General features: G+C 40.5%; 2 protein-coding genes across 2 annotated transcripts; one reads left to right on the top strand and one right to left on the bottom strand.

Annotated features, from left to right (window-relative positions):
• Nucleotides 1-1,016: 1,016 nt before the first annotated feature.
• Nucleotides 1,017-14,201, bottom strand: LOC137277145 (protein FAM184A-like). The gene is made up of 5 exons (XM_067808816.1): nucleotides 13,602-14,201; nucleotides 5,968-6,199; nucleotides 4,898-5,542; nucleotides 3,864-4,214; nucleotides 1,017-2,123 (listed from the first exon to the last, which is right to left on the bottom strand). The coding sequence occupies exons 2-5, from the start codon at nucleotides 6,067-6,069 to the stop codon at nucleotides 1,980-1,982; spliced, it is 1,242 nt and encodes a 413-aa protein (XP_067664917.1). The 5' UTR covers nucleotides 6,070-6,199; nucleotides 13,602-14,201; the 3' UTR covers nucleotides 1,017-1,979.
• Nucleotides 14,202-15,063: 862 nt separating this feature from the next.
• On the top strand, nucleotides 15,064-18,503 carry LOC137278591 (sperm-associated antigen 8-like). Its single transcript, XM_067811053.1, has 6 exons — nucleotides 15,064-15,271; nucleotides 16,037-16,211; nucleotides 17,113-17,158; nucleotides 17,296-17,410; nucleotides 17,718-17,780; nucleotides 18,031-18,503. The coding sequence occupies exons 1-6, from the start codon at nucleotides 15,188-15,190 to the stop codon at nucleotides 18,151-18,153; spliced, it is 606 nt and encodes a 201-aa protein (XP_067667154.1). The 5' UTR covers nucleotides 15,064-15,187; the 3' UTR covers nucleotides 18,154-18,503.
• Nucleotides 18,504-18,552: the final 49 nt, after the last annotated feature.

The raw sequence follows: 18,552 nt of genomic DNA, 5'->3' as shown, positions 1-18,552 counted from the left end.
TCTGGTGGACTTAAGCTCATTCGACCAAATTTACAGCTTCGCACATACGTCTATAAAACTGAAACGTAATTTGTTTCTGGTTGTTTGTTTCTTGTTAACGCCCTACCGAAACATAATGTAGTCATGTGATGGTGGAGTATGTTTGTGGTCGAGATGATATTTGTCATCAGGTAAAACCGAAGAAACACCTGGATGCTGGGACGTTGTTGGTGACAAGCCTATTGTGGTTAAGCAGCAGCTTCCATTACCATGCTTTATTGTATAAATGTCACTGATGTACAAATATAGTGGTTGGTTTATTTCGAAGACATAGCAAATACGAAAACCGTAGTTTTTTAGTGGATGGACTGAGTGCATTTGATGAGGATATGTTTCAGATTTTTCACAGTTGAATCGACTATATTCAACTACAATCATGTTAATACCCCCAACATCGCGTATTAACTGCTATTATTTTTTAAAAAATAAACCCAAACCAGCAGCAGCCACTTTTTTGTAAGACATGAACTGTTGCGATGTCATTGCTGTCCACGCCTACAAGATTAGCTACATGTGAAGTGACCTATCATGACATCAGTCACATGACATTCTGGGCGTTTTAATATTTGCTGCATGGGCGAGACACAAACTGCATGCTAAGCCTTGACATACAAACATAGTTCAGACCCCATATTGCCATGTTTCCCGATATTTTAATCGCCGATATATCATTCATTTGTAAACGCTTTAGCACATTCAATTCAAAGCTTGTAGGCCAGTGATTTACTTTATATGCATATCATTACATATGAATATGTAATATACTTGTATATCATACATATGAATGTGTAATATACTTGTATATCATACATATGAATGTGTAATATACTTGTATATCATACATATGTATGCGTAATATACTTGTATAGCATTACATATGAATGTGTAATTTACTTGTACAGCATCTCTATTTTCATTTTATTTTTTCCTGTAATATAGAATTCTTACAGAGACAAGAAGAATATTCACATCGTGCGGAGGTTACATTTTGGGAATTTTATTCTATTTCTTAAAATGATAATACTGCAAATGGATTAAAACTGTTATCGTCAGATACAAAGTGTTTCTTAAAACAAGTCACAGCGCGTTTTAATGCATTTACATCGTACTGGCCGATATGAGGAGTTATTGTCTTATAAACCTATGGCAGTTGCTGAAGTAATCCGCTATTGACTAAGATCGTTCACTGAACAATAAAGGTTCTACTCAGGTAGATGCATATTTTGTTGTAGAAAGTCGATTGTTAGTCTAGTGTCTGGATGTGGATATTTTTCGCCACAATCCTTCATTTGGATGGGTCGTGCCACGGATATTGTTAAAGGGGCACAACATTCCGGAGCCATGTGCGGTTCATACGACATTCCGTCCGACGTAAAAGCCGTTTCTCGAGCACACGTCATAAAGAAATTATCCAACCCAAAATAACGGCAAATTCATGATCTATTTTATCATGTGTGAATATCTGAATTGTAGGTTTTTGGCGTGTAGTATTTTGAATAACGTCAATGAGTGTCCGACAGTAATATCCTTTTGAATGACGTTCAAGTTTTTTCGGACGTGGTTTCGAACACATCCGGCCCCAAAGAGACTGTGGTGCTGTGACGTTAATTACCGTCGTCTAATGGTGTCACAGAGAGGGGAACCACACGAGTATGACCTTGGATCTGTGTCTAGCGTCATATAAATGTCTGGTATCATCACAGTAGTGTTCGGCACACACACATATCACGATACTGCTTTGTTGACATAACCTGAAATCATACACCATCGGACACACCAAACAACGTTTTTCAGTAAAAGACATATTCATCTTAAAGCCTTCGCTACACTGTCCAACTCCGTGACTTGAATGATTACTGCACATTACTGATGTCTTCAGATTGTACAGTATGTCACAGTAAATGTCACCCGTGCAGTGGTATTTGCCTTTCCCCACGGTGTCATTTTGAAATGAGCATCTCCTTAGGTAACGGTCTTGGCTTGGAAAATTTCTGTGACCTTGACCTCCCCTCGGCGGAAGACGTTGAGGAAGCGATGGATGGTAACTGACTGGAGGCTGAGTTTGGCCGCGGACTCCGATTCAGCTGGAAAAAAACCCATTAAACAAGGTCGCTTTGATAATAAAATTGATGTTAATAGGCATTAATACTAACCATGTAGCGACATACTGAATATCATGCTTGTTCATTGTGTTTTTTTTTTGTTTTGTTTTTTGTTTTTTTTATGTGTGTGTGTGTGTGTGTGTGTGTGTGTGTGTGTGTGTGTGTGTGTGTGTGTGTGTGTGTGTGTGTGTGTCGTCAACTTTGTTAGACCGTGTAATCCGAACCAGGATTCATGGAAGCGCAGGTAAGTATGAAAAGGGAATGTACTAATCTAACTGGCTACATGTCTATGTCTGCGAATAGTGTAGAGTCAGGTATGTCGTATTTTGAAGTTTGGATTCAGAAATACAATTGACACAGAGCTTGAAATTGATATTATCAACGAAAATGGCTTATGGATATTTACTGCGTTTTGGGTAACTTCTAGTTTGTACCTCTTCATGGTCTGTGTGCAATCTGTCCTATAAACTCAGAGCAGCGGAACGCATGTCTAAAACCAGTTTTGGGGATGAAAAGCTTATTTATTCATTATTCACCGCATTAGAGTTCATTCAGTTATATATGAAACCTGCATATATGAAGCCCGCATTGAACACACACACACACACACACACACACACACACACACACACACACACACACACACACACACACACACACACACACCTCGGTTCGAACAATAGGCATTGCATTATTGCATATTGGACTTTTTTATGCGTATTGAAATGCAAGGCAAGCGGCCAAAACTATTTTACGCATTTGGAATGCAATTTTATGTTATTACTGCTTGACACGCATTAGATGAGCCTGCGCAGTAAACGCGTTTGTGACAAGTAGGCTGGGCAAGGAGTATAGACGAATACACTCGACTGCTACAGGTACATGAGGTAGGTCGGGAACTAAGCCCGTGCAATACACGCTGACGGTGGCGTGAAATCAATACCGCTACTGTTTATCACGTGTCTCGTAAAGAGATTTCGTTAAGCAAGACACGATTCGCACGAGGAAATTGAACATTTTAATATTTAGACGACAACCTGTTTCCCTCTTGTTTCAAATGGTAAGTTCTGGAGGGCGTTCCCATATATGAAAATTGGGGTCATTTGTCAGGTCGTGGCTCATCTAATACTTGTCAAGCAGTAGATGTAAACATAATATCAGATGAGGTTCTTGAAAACTCACACAAGTTGGTATTCAAGTAAAAGAGTGAGTGAGTTTAGTTTTACGCCGCACTCAGCAATATTCCAGCTATATGGCGGCGGTCTGTAAATAATTGAGTCTGGACCAGACAATCCAGTGATCAACAACATGAGCATCGATCTGCGCAATTGGGAACCGATGACATGTGTCAACCAAGCCAGCGAGCCTGACCACCCGATCCCGTTAGTCGCCTCATACGACAAGCATTGTCGTCTTTTATGGCAAGCATGTGTTGCTTAAGGCCTATTCTACCCCGGGACCTTCATGGGTCTCAAGTAAAAGACAACATATTATGGATATCGTCTTCTTTACTGTATACACAACATTTCGGGGCTTACCATTCGTCAGGTGAATGGCGAAGAGTAATTCACTTGACGGATGCGAAAGGAAAGCCCAGAAACGTGTATAAAATAAAGAAATTGAGATGAGCAATATTTTACTTATACTATAATATAACGGTAATAATACTTCAGCAGCATGCATCTTCAGACTGACGTGGACTACCAGGCACCTAGGGCTTACCTCCTCGTAGTACGTTTGTATTGTACTGGAGAAGTGGGGCTTGCTTGAGGGGACTGCGGTTCCTCTGTAGCTTCGACTGCCAGGCTTTATGTACCCGTTTACCAACACCGGCTGACCAATACCATTTTGTATCACAGTCCCTGACTGACCATGGCCGAGGCTGCCTTGGCTTCGATTGAGAGATTTGTTAGGTTGGGGTGACTGCACTGCCCCCGATTTAGCGCTTCGAGGATCTACGATGACTGGCTGTTGCGTGGTGAACACACGATTGAAGTTGGAGTCTCTATTGCTGAGCTCCAGGCGATAACGCTGTATTTCCCGGCGAAGTCGTTCCAGCTCTTCGTTGTGGTTCTATAAAAAATCACAATGTATGGTAGTCAGTTGAGAAGTCATGGACCAATCAGAAAGGGATGACGTGCCCCTTCAACATAGCAGGTTTAGCGCACAAAACTACACAGTAGTGCCACAGACATGACTACAACACGGTGGGGGGTCTGACAAGGTACCGCCTGTCCTTAAAGACCTAAGTACTATTCTCCGAGCCTCCTAAACAGATTTATGATGTTCTTATTTGTTTAAGACCTGACGGGTTATTTTTGTTGTTGTTGCAGTGAGTGAGTTTAGTTTTAAGTCGTTTTTTAAGTTTTAGAAACATTGCGGCAATACCACGGCCTGGGACACCAGAAATGAGCTTCACACATTGTACCCAAGTTGGGAATCGAACCCGAGTCTTCGGCGTGACATGCCACGGGGCTACTCCACCGCCACTATTTTAAATGCAGTTGAGTACGACGTAATAACACGCGTAACAAATCTTCAGATTTCTCACGAGTCTGCCTTGAAAATCGACCCAGTGAGATCATAACAGTAGCAAATCTCGGATTCGAAACCAACTATTTGTTGAATGTGGTTCGACGCACATAGGCTCCATACATCACCATTGGTTATGACATGTAATTTTGAGAAAAGAACTATACTGAAACACTTAAAGCCGGCTACAATCAGCGTTACACCTGTCATGAGGTCTTACTCACTGTGTATGAGGGCGCACTTCGGGGCATCTTGTTTACTTGACTAGCCACAGTTTCTGTGACGCGTCTATTGAAATCTCGCTTCAGATTTTTCAGCTCAGTTTCCAAAACCTTGACCTTGGTCAGCAATTGATCCTTGATCTTGTGACTCTCTTCCAACAGTTCATGCACGCGAGTCAACTCAGACTCCAACTTCTCATTGCTTTTCTCGAAATCTCTCACAGCCGAGTTTGTCTCTTTCTCCGAATCCTTCATTCCCTTTTCAAGACTTGTCACTTGTTTGCGCAACTTTTCGATCTCTTTGTCTCGCTTTGCTATCTCGTCAGATTTGAGGTTAAGCTGTTCCGCGACTCCTTGGCGTAACTGTTCAATGTCCCTCTGGGCGGTGATGAGAAGGTCCCTAATATTCTGGCACTCATTCCTCTCGTCGGCCAGGAGCTGCTCGGTGTCCGACAGCCTCTTAGCTAGCTCCGCTTCCCGCTGCATGTGTTCCTGTTGCATCTTCTGTCGCATCTTCTCGCCCTCGTCCCCTGCCCGGTACTTCACGTCCTCTAAATCTCCCTGTAGAATCGACAACCTCTTCCTGGCGTCCTGAATTATATTCTGTATCTCAAGCTCGTATGCTCCCTTCAACGCGTCGATTTCAACCTATTTCAACATATGTTGCATTTGACCACTTTCTAAATGGCATCGTGTAACTAAATTATGAAAACATAGCAATTACACTAAAAGGTGAAATATTCATTTTGTAAAATGTCTGGTAATAAGCGCCGTTGTTTTAACAAGTGTAACAGATACTCCGTTTAAAGGCCAGATGGGGGACATGATTATTTAGTATAGTGTCACCTTATTCATAGTTCAAGATTCCAACAAAATCTCGGCACACGCAAACTTCACACATTGAATGGACAGGAAATAGAGCAAACGCTTACTATGTGTAACTGCCCCTTGATGAACTTTTCAAGAACGTCTTGACGTTAAGAATGAAAGATATTATCCAACTTATCCAACAAACTATGGACTAACAATGTGAGTAACTCTACTTATATACGTATCTATCTTGACAGAGTTACCTCCTTTTCGTGATTTCGCGTGAAGAGCATGTGAACAACCTGCGTCAGTTCCGCCACCTTCTTGGACATCCGGAACTCAAAACTTCTCCTCTGCTTCTCCATCTTCTCCTCTTTGTCTGTCACAACACCTTCACACTGTCGTCAAATACCAACAAGCCAATCTCTGCTGCAGTTTGGCAGTCGTCACTAAACTTCTTCTTTTGTCTTCAGCCGAACTCCATTGTTGAGGTAGCTGCAAATGAATGAGTGCGTTAGATAGATTAGCGAGCAGCCTTACCACCAGACTCGTCTGAATCTTGTCCTGGCTGGTCGTAATGGAAAATAGAGGTGTATGTAACTCTCCTGGCTGGTCGTAATGGAATACAGGAGTGTACGTAACTGTCATGACTGGTCGTAATGGAATATAACAGTGTACGTAACTGTCATGACTGGTCGTAATGGAATACAACAGTGTACGTAACTGTCATGACTGGTCGTAATGGAATATAACAGTGTACGTAACTGTCATGACTGGTCGTAATGGAATACAGCACTGTATGTAACTGTCCTGACTGGTCGTAATGGAATACAGCAGTGTACGTAACTGTCCTGACTGGTCGTAATGCAATATAGCAGTGTACGTAACTGTCCTGACTGGTCGTAATGGAATGCAGCAGTGTACGTAACTGTCATGACTGGTCGTAATGGAATATAGCAGTGTACGTAACTGTCCCGACTGGTCGCAGTGGCGAACTGATCAGGTACAAATCCACTGTCTTCTTGAACCACAGAAGCGACTAAAACTAAAAAGTTAACGAAAACGTTAGACGATTAGTCTGACGTTTCGAATGTACATCCTAATCTTTTATTTTCTTGATCCAGTACTTTGTGCAGCGTATTTCATTACATGGCTCAACTAGTTTCACCGGGGCATAGTTTAATCCCTCTAGCTTGTAAAGGGGATTAGCTAATCCTATTGACTCGGTCAGTTGTTCTCTGAATGTTAATCCACAGCGAAATCCCATAATGATCTTATATCAGGAGGCTGAAGCAAGCCGAGGGCCAGGAAAGGATGTGCAAGATCAAAAACAAAACCTGCATGACAATGTTGCAAAACGTTTTAGAATACATGTTCATTATAGTTTCCCATAATCTGTACAACCACCGCTGAAATCTCCATTTTACTGAAACAATTATATTTACACCAACACCATCAAAGGGATTTAAGGATCACTTTTTTTAGAGTTAATCTGCCATGCCGTATATAATGAAATAAATGGGTGCTACTTCTACTATGGTAACTTCTATTTGAGCAGGATATACGTGCCCAGTGATAACACGTCCTGTCGGGTCACTGGACTCTGTGTCGGTGAGTGGGCTAGTTTAACGACTGGTTATACAATATGGAGAAAGTGCAAGCGAGGGTTAGAGCTAACTGACCAAATATCATAGGATAAATTTGAAGTTCGAACCCACCTACCCTATTCAAGAAACGTGTATTATTTCATGTTTCTTTCTCCGGGTTTCTCTGATCTAGCTATCTGTCATTACACAACTGCTGCGATTATCGGATGTTAGCAACTGTACTAGTTCAAGAAATGTCCTTACAACAGCAAACCGAACTCAAAATACACGTGTTGCTAAAGAATGTCTCAACAGACGCCTCCAGGCACAGCCCTGTCCACAACGTGTTGTATGATGGGACCACTGACACGGAACATAAGGGGCACCTGTTTAACAGACTGATTGTAATGCATACCTGTACATGCGTGGGGATGACGTCGTCAGTAACTGTAATGGTATATATTACCTACAGAGATCATAGATCAAGAAACGTTTTCACGTTCGACTAGTCACGATATATTGGCAACAGGGATCACAACAAAAACACCATGATTTAGGTTGTCGTACATTCGCCAATAGTTGAAGTTTAGTAAGTCTATTTGTGATCAATCATGCAACGTTCTGTTTATGAAACCTATATAACATGCCATAAACACCACTCTAAGAATATCGACAAGTGCTATAAATACTAGTAATAATAATAGTACTAAGCACATCCGTTGGTAGTCTCGCCAACATGCATGCCACACGATCAAGCATAAAAACATTAATGAAGTATGAAGTGGCGGTTTGAATTCACTACAGTGTGTTGTACAGATATTACCTTGAAGTTTGCATCTGACATTTGGAATGAGCTCTCCTAACAAACATCGTCAGCACCTACATCCAAACCCTGCCGTTGTCAAACACTTTCGAGAGTGAACTACCGTTTACAGCCTGTAAGAAATTAGTCCATAGCGTAGGGATAAGCGTATTACTGAAGTTCTGTTCGCGAATTAATCTACTTAGGACTGACATTATTTTGTTCAGTCGTGTATCCCCGATCGCCCTGCTCTACACCGGGGTAGGGGGCTGGGAGATTATAGTTTTGTCGTCAACCTACAGCTGGGTGTGGGCAGGGGTTATCTCCCACAGAATACTTGATCAATATTGGTTTTCAAACGAGTAATGTGTTTAACAACGTGTCCGTCACCCCACTTGCTGCTGTCACAAAGGCAAGCCGCGTGGAGAGGGCGCGTCAATGTACGTATAACTAGTGCGGCTCCAATGTGACATTACAGGCATGCGCAGAAGAATGTCATAAAACCCATAGTTGTCGGCATGCCTTAACATTGACAGGGTTACATACAAACAACCGCGAGGCTTATAATAAATTTGATAACGGACTATTCATCTCGATTTCATTCCGTCTGTATCCCCTAACCCAAAGAATTTACACATAAAAATTATATCCCACTACCTGTCTCACCTGAAATTAAGCATTGTTCTGGGTTCAGGTTGAATAAACGTTTCTTCTTGCTGACACGTATTTGTAAACGAACTGATTTGATCTGGGGTGAGATGAGGGGGCAATTAACGCCGTACTTAAGATTATTTCGCTCATATGACGACTAATTTCTGGGATAAAATGTTATTTTAAGACGTCACAGCTGTATGACATTACATGATTTACCGGAGAGAATCTTATGATACATATTTCGTTTTCCTTCAGTGCGTATGAAGTCTCTACCATATATATGAGAAAGTGCAGGCATGACAACGCCGACATCTCAACTTGAAAAGACGAGGAATCAAACCCGTCCCAACCACAACCCGGATGCTTAGAAAAGTATGAAAAGTATACCTGATATAAACCAATATCTCAATCCTGAGATGATGTTTCGTTTTTATGTAGTATCAAAGTGACAGACACATACAATATTTATCCCTAAGCTTTTGAGCACGTATGGTTATGCATTCTGTTTGAAAACGCCAAGTACTTTTTCAGGACAAATTAAGCGGTTGTATACCCAATGGCTGCTGCAGAGTACCGAGTATGGGCTTGCACGGCACCTTCTTGCATCTTCAGGAATAACCTCTGACGGGCTTGACTGATTTCGGCAAGCAAAACCTAATTGACTTTCTTGGCCGGTAAATAAGTGCAAGCCCCTTTTCGGAGATTTGGATTCTCTTGTGCGAATACCTCCATATGTTAGTGCACATTAAACACATAACATCTTCAAAAACAGAAGAAAGAAAACAGACCACGCTCCATCGACTCTGGAGTGTCTCCGACATTGAAATGGCCATAACTCTCTTTCACACTGATAGGTGGGTGACAGATCCACTATATAACAAGTGTACCTTGTCGAGCCACACACCTGTCGCGGTAACGCGCTACCTGTTCCTCCAAGCACCTGTTGCCAGTGTAACCCGGGTCATTGCTTGACCTCTGGCCTCTCTGACTTTAGGCTTTGTCCCCACTTTGGCCTCTGTCTCATCAGGAGTGGGGACCGGGATGAATACAAGTGGACCCGTTTGAAAGGACCAGGTGGTGTTTAAGAAATGTGTGCTTCCTGTGAAGGTATCTAGTTAGTGCACGTGTATTTACCGTGACCGCAGTTGAGGAGTCCACAACGGTGGAGCCGTATGGTTTTATTTGCAATTACATGCCTGCATGTATACATGGCAGCGCGATTTGTCGCTTAACGAGCACCGGCAAGATAAGATATAGGTTTCATTTCCGTTATTCACAAAGGCCCCACCATGAATGTGATATTCAAAAGCTAACACAAAGACCCTACCGAAATAGGATCATGCTCCGGTCTGCAGTCGGAGAAGACCGAGTATATAATTATATACATTACCCTAAATAGCTCATAGGTGGTAAATAACACAGCGAGCACTGGGTGAGGAAGTTATGCGTTAACATTATCAACAGGCATAGTTCCTGGAGTACTGTGAAGGATTACCAGTGAGATTAACTGAAGTGTATCCTGCATAGACACAATACTTTTCTACAGTCTAAGGAAAACATTTCAACAGTTGTGCAAAGACACATACTAGACTACACCAGACAAGCTTTAAGGTGATAAAACATTATCAGAAGAAACGAAATGTGATAAAGATACGCTCGTCTCTCATCTTGATGTTTTACGTCAGTAATTATTGGCCGATTAACAGACAGCCCTGACTTAAACTCCGAATGACGACCAAGGAATTGTTGAACGTTCATTTCAGATCGAGCTGCATTTACTGACGATGTTACAAGAGTCACGTTGTAGGCTGTTTCTTAGAATCTTCCACATTGAAATTTCTGACTGACCTTGGCAGAACGTTATGTTTGAAACGGGGTGTGTGTGTGTGTGTGTGTGTGTGTGTGTGTGTGTGTGTGTGTGTGAGAGAGAGAGAGAGAGAGAGAGAGAGAGAGAGAGAGAGAGAGAATCTAAGCTACACATATATCAATTGGTTTCAGATGTAGTTTTCTGATGTAACAAGATAAACGCTGGAAAATCGAATCATGTCTTCGGGGTGACGCGCGAGATATACACGTGTACTACTTGCTGGTCTGCACTCATCGGCCTGGCCATTTATGCTGTAGGTGTCCAGTATGACTGTGTATGTTGGCATACAAATTGTATTGCAATATATATTGCGATATAGGTACCCATATTGCGATGCGTATTGCTATATATTGGGACCTACGAGTTTGACAATGAGTGTCTCTAATTGTGCATTTCAGTTCCATTGTCTATATTTAAGTCCTTAAAGGTCACATACCACCAAAAAATCAAACATAATTAAAACATAGTTATCACTTATTCATGACATAAAATGTATAATATATTGTTGATTGTGAAAAGGCAAATAGACAAAATTATAAGTGTACAATCGAGAATATTTTGTACTTGAGTTCCCTTGTCTCCAAATGAAGCACCAGGGAAGCTGTGTATTTCATATTGTCATTAGCAGATAGGCAGGCAGACAGGCACACATGTGTCAATAAAACAAACTTTGAGTTTTGTCAGTGACAGAGACAGCTTGTCACAATCAACATATTTTATGTTTCCATAGACATTTATTAAGATATTTCAGTTTTCAAGCTGAGCAATTTTTAGAAATGAAATTAGTACTTCTAATGCTACACTTTCTTGAAAACTTGCTTTGCAAATCTGCATGTATGGGACCCAAGATGCAGATCCAAGATGCTTGTAATCATCTCTTGTTTCCGAACTTCGACCGTAGCGATAATCTTTGCTCGCATCACTTGCTGTGTTTATTCGACTCGCCTTCCCGGTTATAGCCGTGCGAACCTAATCACTGCGCACAGCGCATGCACAGAACAGTTGGTGAAACCACTTTTTTACTCAGCGTTGGGGGAAATTAGTGAAGCGTTTGAACTGCGATTTCGCGGGCTTTCTTCATCGCATTAACTTCATAAGATCAATTTGCATTTTTGATAATTTGTTCCTGAAAGTCAATGCCGAAATGTATCAGAATTTGCACAGTTGTACTTTGTGTTGCATGCGACCCCTCAGCATTAATATGTTATGCGACCCCTCAGCATTAATATGTTATGGTTCTGATAACATCTGATAACAGTAATTATGTTGCATAGTAATGGGTACTATTTTCCTTTTATACAATTCATATTATTACAATATGCAGTTTTCCCATTGCATAATGACGGAAAACATCTGTTGTGAATAGAAACCACAAATAATATTAAAAAACCTGCATATATGTTCTTTACCCAGTGTACTGGTTCTCAGAAAAAAATATTGCAATACGTATCGTTTGAAAAGTGTATTGAGATATGCCTGAATACAGGTACTACCGTGCTGCCCTAGTGTCGAGACCATTGGTTAAGTTCAGCTCCATGCGGTCTAGTTACCTTGCACCTATCTTCATACAGTTTGTCAGAGTATGTGAAGAAACGATCGACGACTGTCTTTAAGTGACATTCAACATCGCTGATTGTCAAATAATGCCTCCAACATGAGATCACTGCTACACGGTTAATGACCTTGGTTGCAATATACAATCTGTAGCCAACGGGTGATAACATCAGTTCCCTACAGTCTACAGGCAGTACAGCGACAAAAGAGTGGGTTCTAGAGACGTGAATTACACTTCCTTCACTTACGAAGTGGTCCGTTTACAGAGTATCTCATCGTCAACCCGTCCTCTGAAGCCAATAGTAAACCACTACCTGAGAAGGTGTGCATCACTCCTTTTACGAAGCGGGGAAGTCACTTGACTAGTAGACTTAACATGTAATATTTATCACTATACACACTGGTTATTTATCAGTCGATACTTGTCGTAAAATATATATAAGGTTAGTATAGTAGCTCCATGGTTAGAACATTCGCTCGTCACCCCGAAGCCCCGTTCTCCACGCGTGTAAGTCCGTTTCTAGCGAATCCTGGGGTTCTGTTGCTTAAAATGATGCTAAACGTGCGTAAACCGACACTACTCACTCACTCACTACGTCTACGTAAGGGAGATAATGATGTATGAGCTACAGATGCGACGTGAAACCACACCCTCATTATAACATCGTATCCAATCTCCTGTGAGTATGTATCATTTTCCAGACAGTTTGAGAAACACTATTTGCTGCGCTATTGTGTTTTAAGCGTTTTCATTGGTGCACTTAAAGAGTTCAGATGTTGGCTGGAAAATCTTGTACAGAGTGTGATTGAGTTACTTAATCGCCATTTAGCAACGTCCAACGCTATATGACTGAGGCGACGTCAGAAATGGATTGAAATACTGAACCTGCGTGACGAGCTAACACTTTATCCACCTCACCTCACCTTACCTCACCACTTGCAAAAAGTACGGACTGCTGAAATCCGCATTCTTTATGCATGAATATGTTTTGTGCTGTCTTTGAAGACACCAGTATTTAAGCACTCTATAGCTTCACTCAAGATACCAATACGGGTTACATGCAAAGTCTATTCCCTGCCATCCAATACAACACAGATGGATTAATTATACTGTGATGAACAGAAAACACCTGGTGTTTTCTATTCATCAATACTGATTTTGATCATAACTTTATAAACCATGTAAAATGCTATTATAGCGTCGCGTTGTAACTTCCCGGAGCAGTGAACACTCAACATATCCTAACGGGGTAATAGCGCGACAGAATCTTTAGAAACAGAGTGTTCCATTCCTACCTCTGTGTATGGGTTATCTGATCTCCAAGTAATCTTCAGACATATCACGTTATTATCGAAACTAAATACACTGTTCGTGTCTAGCATTTTCAGGATTTATCATGTCACGACGGACAGACCCAGTCAGGACAATCTTACCGGGTGTACGGAAATCTGCGTGTCACAGCTCGGCGAAATGGAACTTGTGTCGTCTACTCTCCCCTGTCCCCCGGCACAAGGCGATCTCAGTGTCGTCTGCCCAGGTGGCAGACGATCTGTGTAGTCTGATCCCTTGGGCACGAAGGGACGGTCCCAGGCTGTGTACGTTCTGTAGTCCAACACCTTCACTCTGTCTAGGAGTGATCTGACAAACAAAGTAATCAATACATCTGGATCTGCTTTTGTCGCTTGCCCTGTCCGTGTTCACTCTTTCTCAGCAACGGAAAGTGACGTGATTCAACTAGCCACAAAGTGAAAGGCAGCTGTGCTATATCAGGAGAAGCCGTTAAAAGTATCTCATAGCTTGCGCCGCGGGTAAACATAACCTACTGAAAGAGTACAGCACTCCGAGAGTAGCCGGTAAACACAACTAAATACCCTTGCTAAACGACATGTACAAATCCCATTCCTGCGTCCACATAAAGCCCCGGCCTCCTGGCGTCTTGACGGTAGCTTAGCATGCTAGTGACTGGTAGCAAACATTACTATAACGTGTGCACCGACCGAGTATTTCACATCTAGCATGCCGTTATTGTTTATAGGGAGTATGCTAGGTCCGCTCTCATGTTCTGTCACTATATTTAACTATATCAAACTTCGTCGCAATCGCTCAACCCAATAGAGTGTTTTAATATTGATCAAAACAAAACAGTTCCGTCATAGTGTTGTTGGGGCCTTCAATAAAGCTTTCTTTAAAGCAATAATGTTACAAACAGCAGCAAGGGTAGGAGACAGATATTGTTTCGCTGACAAGCAAAGTGAATGGAAAACTGGCAATCGATAACACGATCGCTATCGAGACACTTCCATGGAGTAAAGTGATTACGTTGAGTACTTGGAAAGGTATTATCACACCGAAGACGATTTGCAGATTAACTACATGCACCGGGAGGGGTTGTCAAACATCATGATGATATAGGATAGTGTCAGTACAGAGTGATAAATATAAAGACAAAGCTGTAAAACGTTGTCTTCACGATTCCGATAGTACATGATGTTGCCTCTAGACAGAATATAAGGAGTTGTTTGGTTTAAAAATCTATTATTGAAATCAGTGTTAGTATAGAATTGAGATGATACTGTTCACTTAAAGAAAGAAAAGTTCAAGCTGTTCTTGAAAAAAGCAGTGACCAAAAACATGCTTCATTCACTATACTGAATGCCCAATTTCGATTCAAACTTTCACACGACAATACGATATAGTGATGGTGCCATTTGAATTTTATTTGTAAGAGGATCACTAATGAAGTGTCAGCATCGTCAACAAAAACACAAACTACCAGCTGATGGGCCCAGTCATTTCTGAGGATAATGGGTCCATCGTCTGTGTAATGATGTTTTACGTACGCTTCGAATAGTGTGACAGGTGGACGTATGCGCATCTTTACTGCGCATTTACCATAGCAACGTCGGCCATACTGCTTCCGTGTAAACAATCCTGATCGACTGCTTTTTGTTTCGTCTTCACTTTAGTGAGAGAGCACGTGAATTTGACATACGTTCTCAATTATTGCACACCTCTTAGTATGAGTTTGCTTAATCAAGGTCGAAATGAGATAAGGTTCAACAACTCTGGAGGAAAATGTTTGCTAGAGAACTGGGTCGAAGAGGTAAGGTTGTTTGATCATTACCTGTGTAACAAAATGAAACACCATGCAAGACTCTTTGTCGGATATGAGGCTAACAACCTTCTATCTAATATTTATAAACATCCATCAAGTATATCAATAATGTCGAAAAAAAACAGGACAAAAAATCTTCAAAAAAATATTTATCTACCTATTTGGAAATCCGAGTAAAAGCTAAAGAATGATATTCCGAACTAGATCATGTAAAATATTTGTTTATTGCGTAAAATAGGGTTATCAAGAAATAATGAAGAACTCGAAAAAGTAAACGAAGAAGAAATTAAATAAATTCAAAATTGTAACAAAATATATCGGTAGGAAAGAGGCAAGACGAATGTGTTTTCCATTTAGCGAACAGAAAATACAAATTAACGATTTACCTCATTCTTGCTTCTAACAATAATTATTCACTTAACCACATATTACTTGATATAATGCCATGAATATCCAAAGATTAAAACATTGCTTTCTATTGTACAAAACGAGCAATATCCACAATTCATAATAGTTATGGTTTCCAAAAGACCCCCACAAGTAGGGTACGTTTGACATGAAGATTTTATAACAATCACAATATCACCACAAGCAAACTGAGTAAAATGATTTTGCATATGCTGTATATGGACTGATAATGATAAAGATCTCCAGCTTGAAACTTTTAAGACTAAACAAATTGTTCAACTGTACAAAGAAACCTGAATTTTTCTGTAATACTTGCATCAATTTGGACAATCGTTTGTATTTCAGAGAGCTGTGAAGGAGATAGTACCAGACAATGCGAACAGTAATGTTGCCAGTGCTCAGGGGTTTAAAGATGGACATCAAGGAATCCTATCAACGGCATTCAATGCTAAACCTGAGAAGCTCACAACGTTTACGGATTCATATAGGAAACCTGTTAAGCCTGATGTCAGACAGATAGGTAATGATGCATGCATCATTCAGTAACATCATGTGTGTGTGTGAAATGTCTGCTCCTGTGAACATCTGGGGCAGTTAGGGTAGCCTAGACGTTAAAGCATTTGCACATCATGCCAAATACTCAGGTTTGATTGCCCTCAAGGGTACTGTGTGTGAAGACCATGTCTGGTGTTCCCTGCTACAATATTGCTAAAAGCATACCGATTCCTGTGAATATCTATTTGTGCAGTTTGGTTTTGGGAACAGGGTGAACACTGTAACATATTACACCAACCTGAAGTGGTCACAATACAAAAGATAGTGGGACACACATATAGATGTAACATCATGTGAAACTTCTCATTTGTGCACGTTCCAAGGAAAAGCTAGCTGAAGACAAATGTTCAATGAATCTGTTGTTCATTTTAAAACAAATAGGTTTTGCTGCAAACAATTCATTTCCATTATTTGACTTTATGGGTTTGGGAACATCACTAAAATAATGAATGCAGTCTTGTCTTGAACCAGTGACTAACAGATTATGTATCATTTATGAATTAGTGAGTGCGTTTAGTTTTATGCCACACTCACCATTATTCCAGCTATATGGGCATGGTCTGTAAATAATCAAGTCAAGTCCAAACAGTCCAGTGATCAACAGCACGAGCATCGATGATCTGCTCAATTTGGAACCAATGACATGTCAACCAAGCGAGTCTGACCACTCAATCCCAATAATCTCCTCTTACGACAAGTGCTGTCACCTTTTGTGGCAAGCATGGATTGCTGAAGACCTATTCTAACCCGGACCTTCATGTGCCCACATGGTTTATGAAAATTTAACTGATGTATTTATCGTTTCAGTTCTAAATTAAAATGTATAAACATGAAGATGTTAATAATCAAACAACTTGTCTTTTCAGGGAGAAAAACAGAATTAATGCAGCAGATGTTCTTTGAGAAAGTCAGGTAAGATCACAAGCAGTTTCATTTTCAATATATATTAAGATGTTTTACATACATCATTATAATAAGAAAAAAATATGTCTGAACGATAATATGAATTTGTGCTAGCAGCTTATGTTTGTGTTGAAATTGTTTGACAGTCAAGAAGTGCACGATGAGTTCAATCCACCACCACCAGAGGCCGACTTCAGATCTGTCACAATGGCTGACTTTAACAAGCCGGACTTCGTGTCCATCAAACCTAAACCCACAGCTGTAAGTAATCAGCAATAAATCAGATTATATCTTACAGATTTTCCTCAAGTTATCATACAGAAAGTCTTTGTACTAACATAAACTGGATATAAAAATTAGAGAGATGCTGTCCATTAACAGTGGGCTAGCGACATTAACTCATGCTAGAATACACTTAATATTTACGGCAAAAGAACTTAAACATGTTGAACCCCAAAAAGTTCATGTTGATCAAAGTAGAACTATCCATTCTCAGATCTAAACGCAGTTTAAAAGTGTTTAAATCAACACAGCTGTGTTTCAGTGTTGTTTTGTTTATTTTTTTCAGAATCATGATTACCGGACAGATCAGCCAGTCAGCTTCTGGTCAGAGCACAGAGACAGAGCAACAGTGAGTTATTTGTGTTTAGTTTTATCAGTCAGAAAATCAATTCGGGGTAAACATAATTACATAAGCTCTATATCAATTACTGTATCTGCTGTCTTCTTTTTAGTGTGTTAAATATGATTCATGATATCATGATGACATGATAGCTAAACAAGATCTTTCATCTTCATTTTATTTTGGCACTGAATCATGTTCATCTTATACACATACAAGTTTCTTTTGATGACGACAGTATTGCTTCTTACATCAACAGGGTGTGACGCAGGTGAAAACCCGGGACACAGTGTTTCGCAAGAATGATGGCTTCAGTAAACCCATCAGTGAATACTGGGATGAACCACAGCCATATGAGCTGGAAAACTATCCCAAAATGTGAACATTTTAACTTTGTGACTGACACATGTTTTGGATGGAACAGAATGTGAAAAGATACACTTCATAGCAGGAATATGGAGGACTACATATGCTTCTGAATGTTAACTTTATTGTAATAATGCATTCTTGGCAATAACAAACTCATCTGTTTCATGTTTCCTTCCTTCAAATCTGAATATATTTAGATCAAAGCTCCTATCTAAAATTCGTTTTGTCACTGTATGTGGTCATCTGGATCTACTATAATGTTAGCCATTTTGTTAAGATGTGGTTTGGAGGCCTCTCACTAGGCAAATCTTTTCCATATATTGTACAGTCATTTATTAATAAAAGATATTGTAAATACACAAAGTTGTCTCTAAGCTGCATAATAGCTACCCTGGTGAAGTCTTCACAGTGC

Source organism: Haliotis asinina, chromosome 3, assembly GCF_037392515.1.
Source record: "Haliotis asinina isolate JCU_RB_2024 chromosome 3, JCU_Hal_asi_v2, whole genome shotgun sequence".
In the NCBI taxonomy this organism is placed as follows: Eukaryota; Metazoa; Mollusca; class Gastropoda; order Lepetellida; family Haliotidae; genus Haliotis; species Haliotis asinina.
The sequence above is the reverse complement of the archived record's forward strand: the minus strand, read 5'-3'. Positions and strand labels throughout refer to the sequence as shown.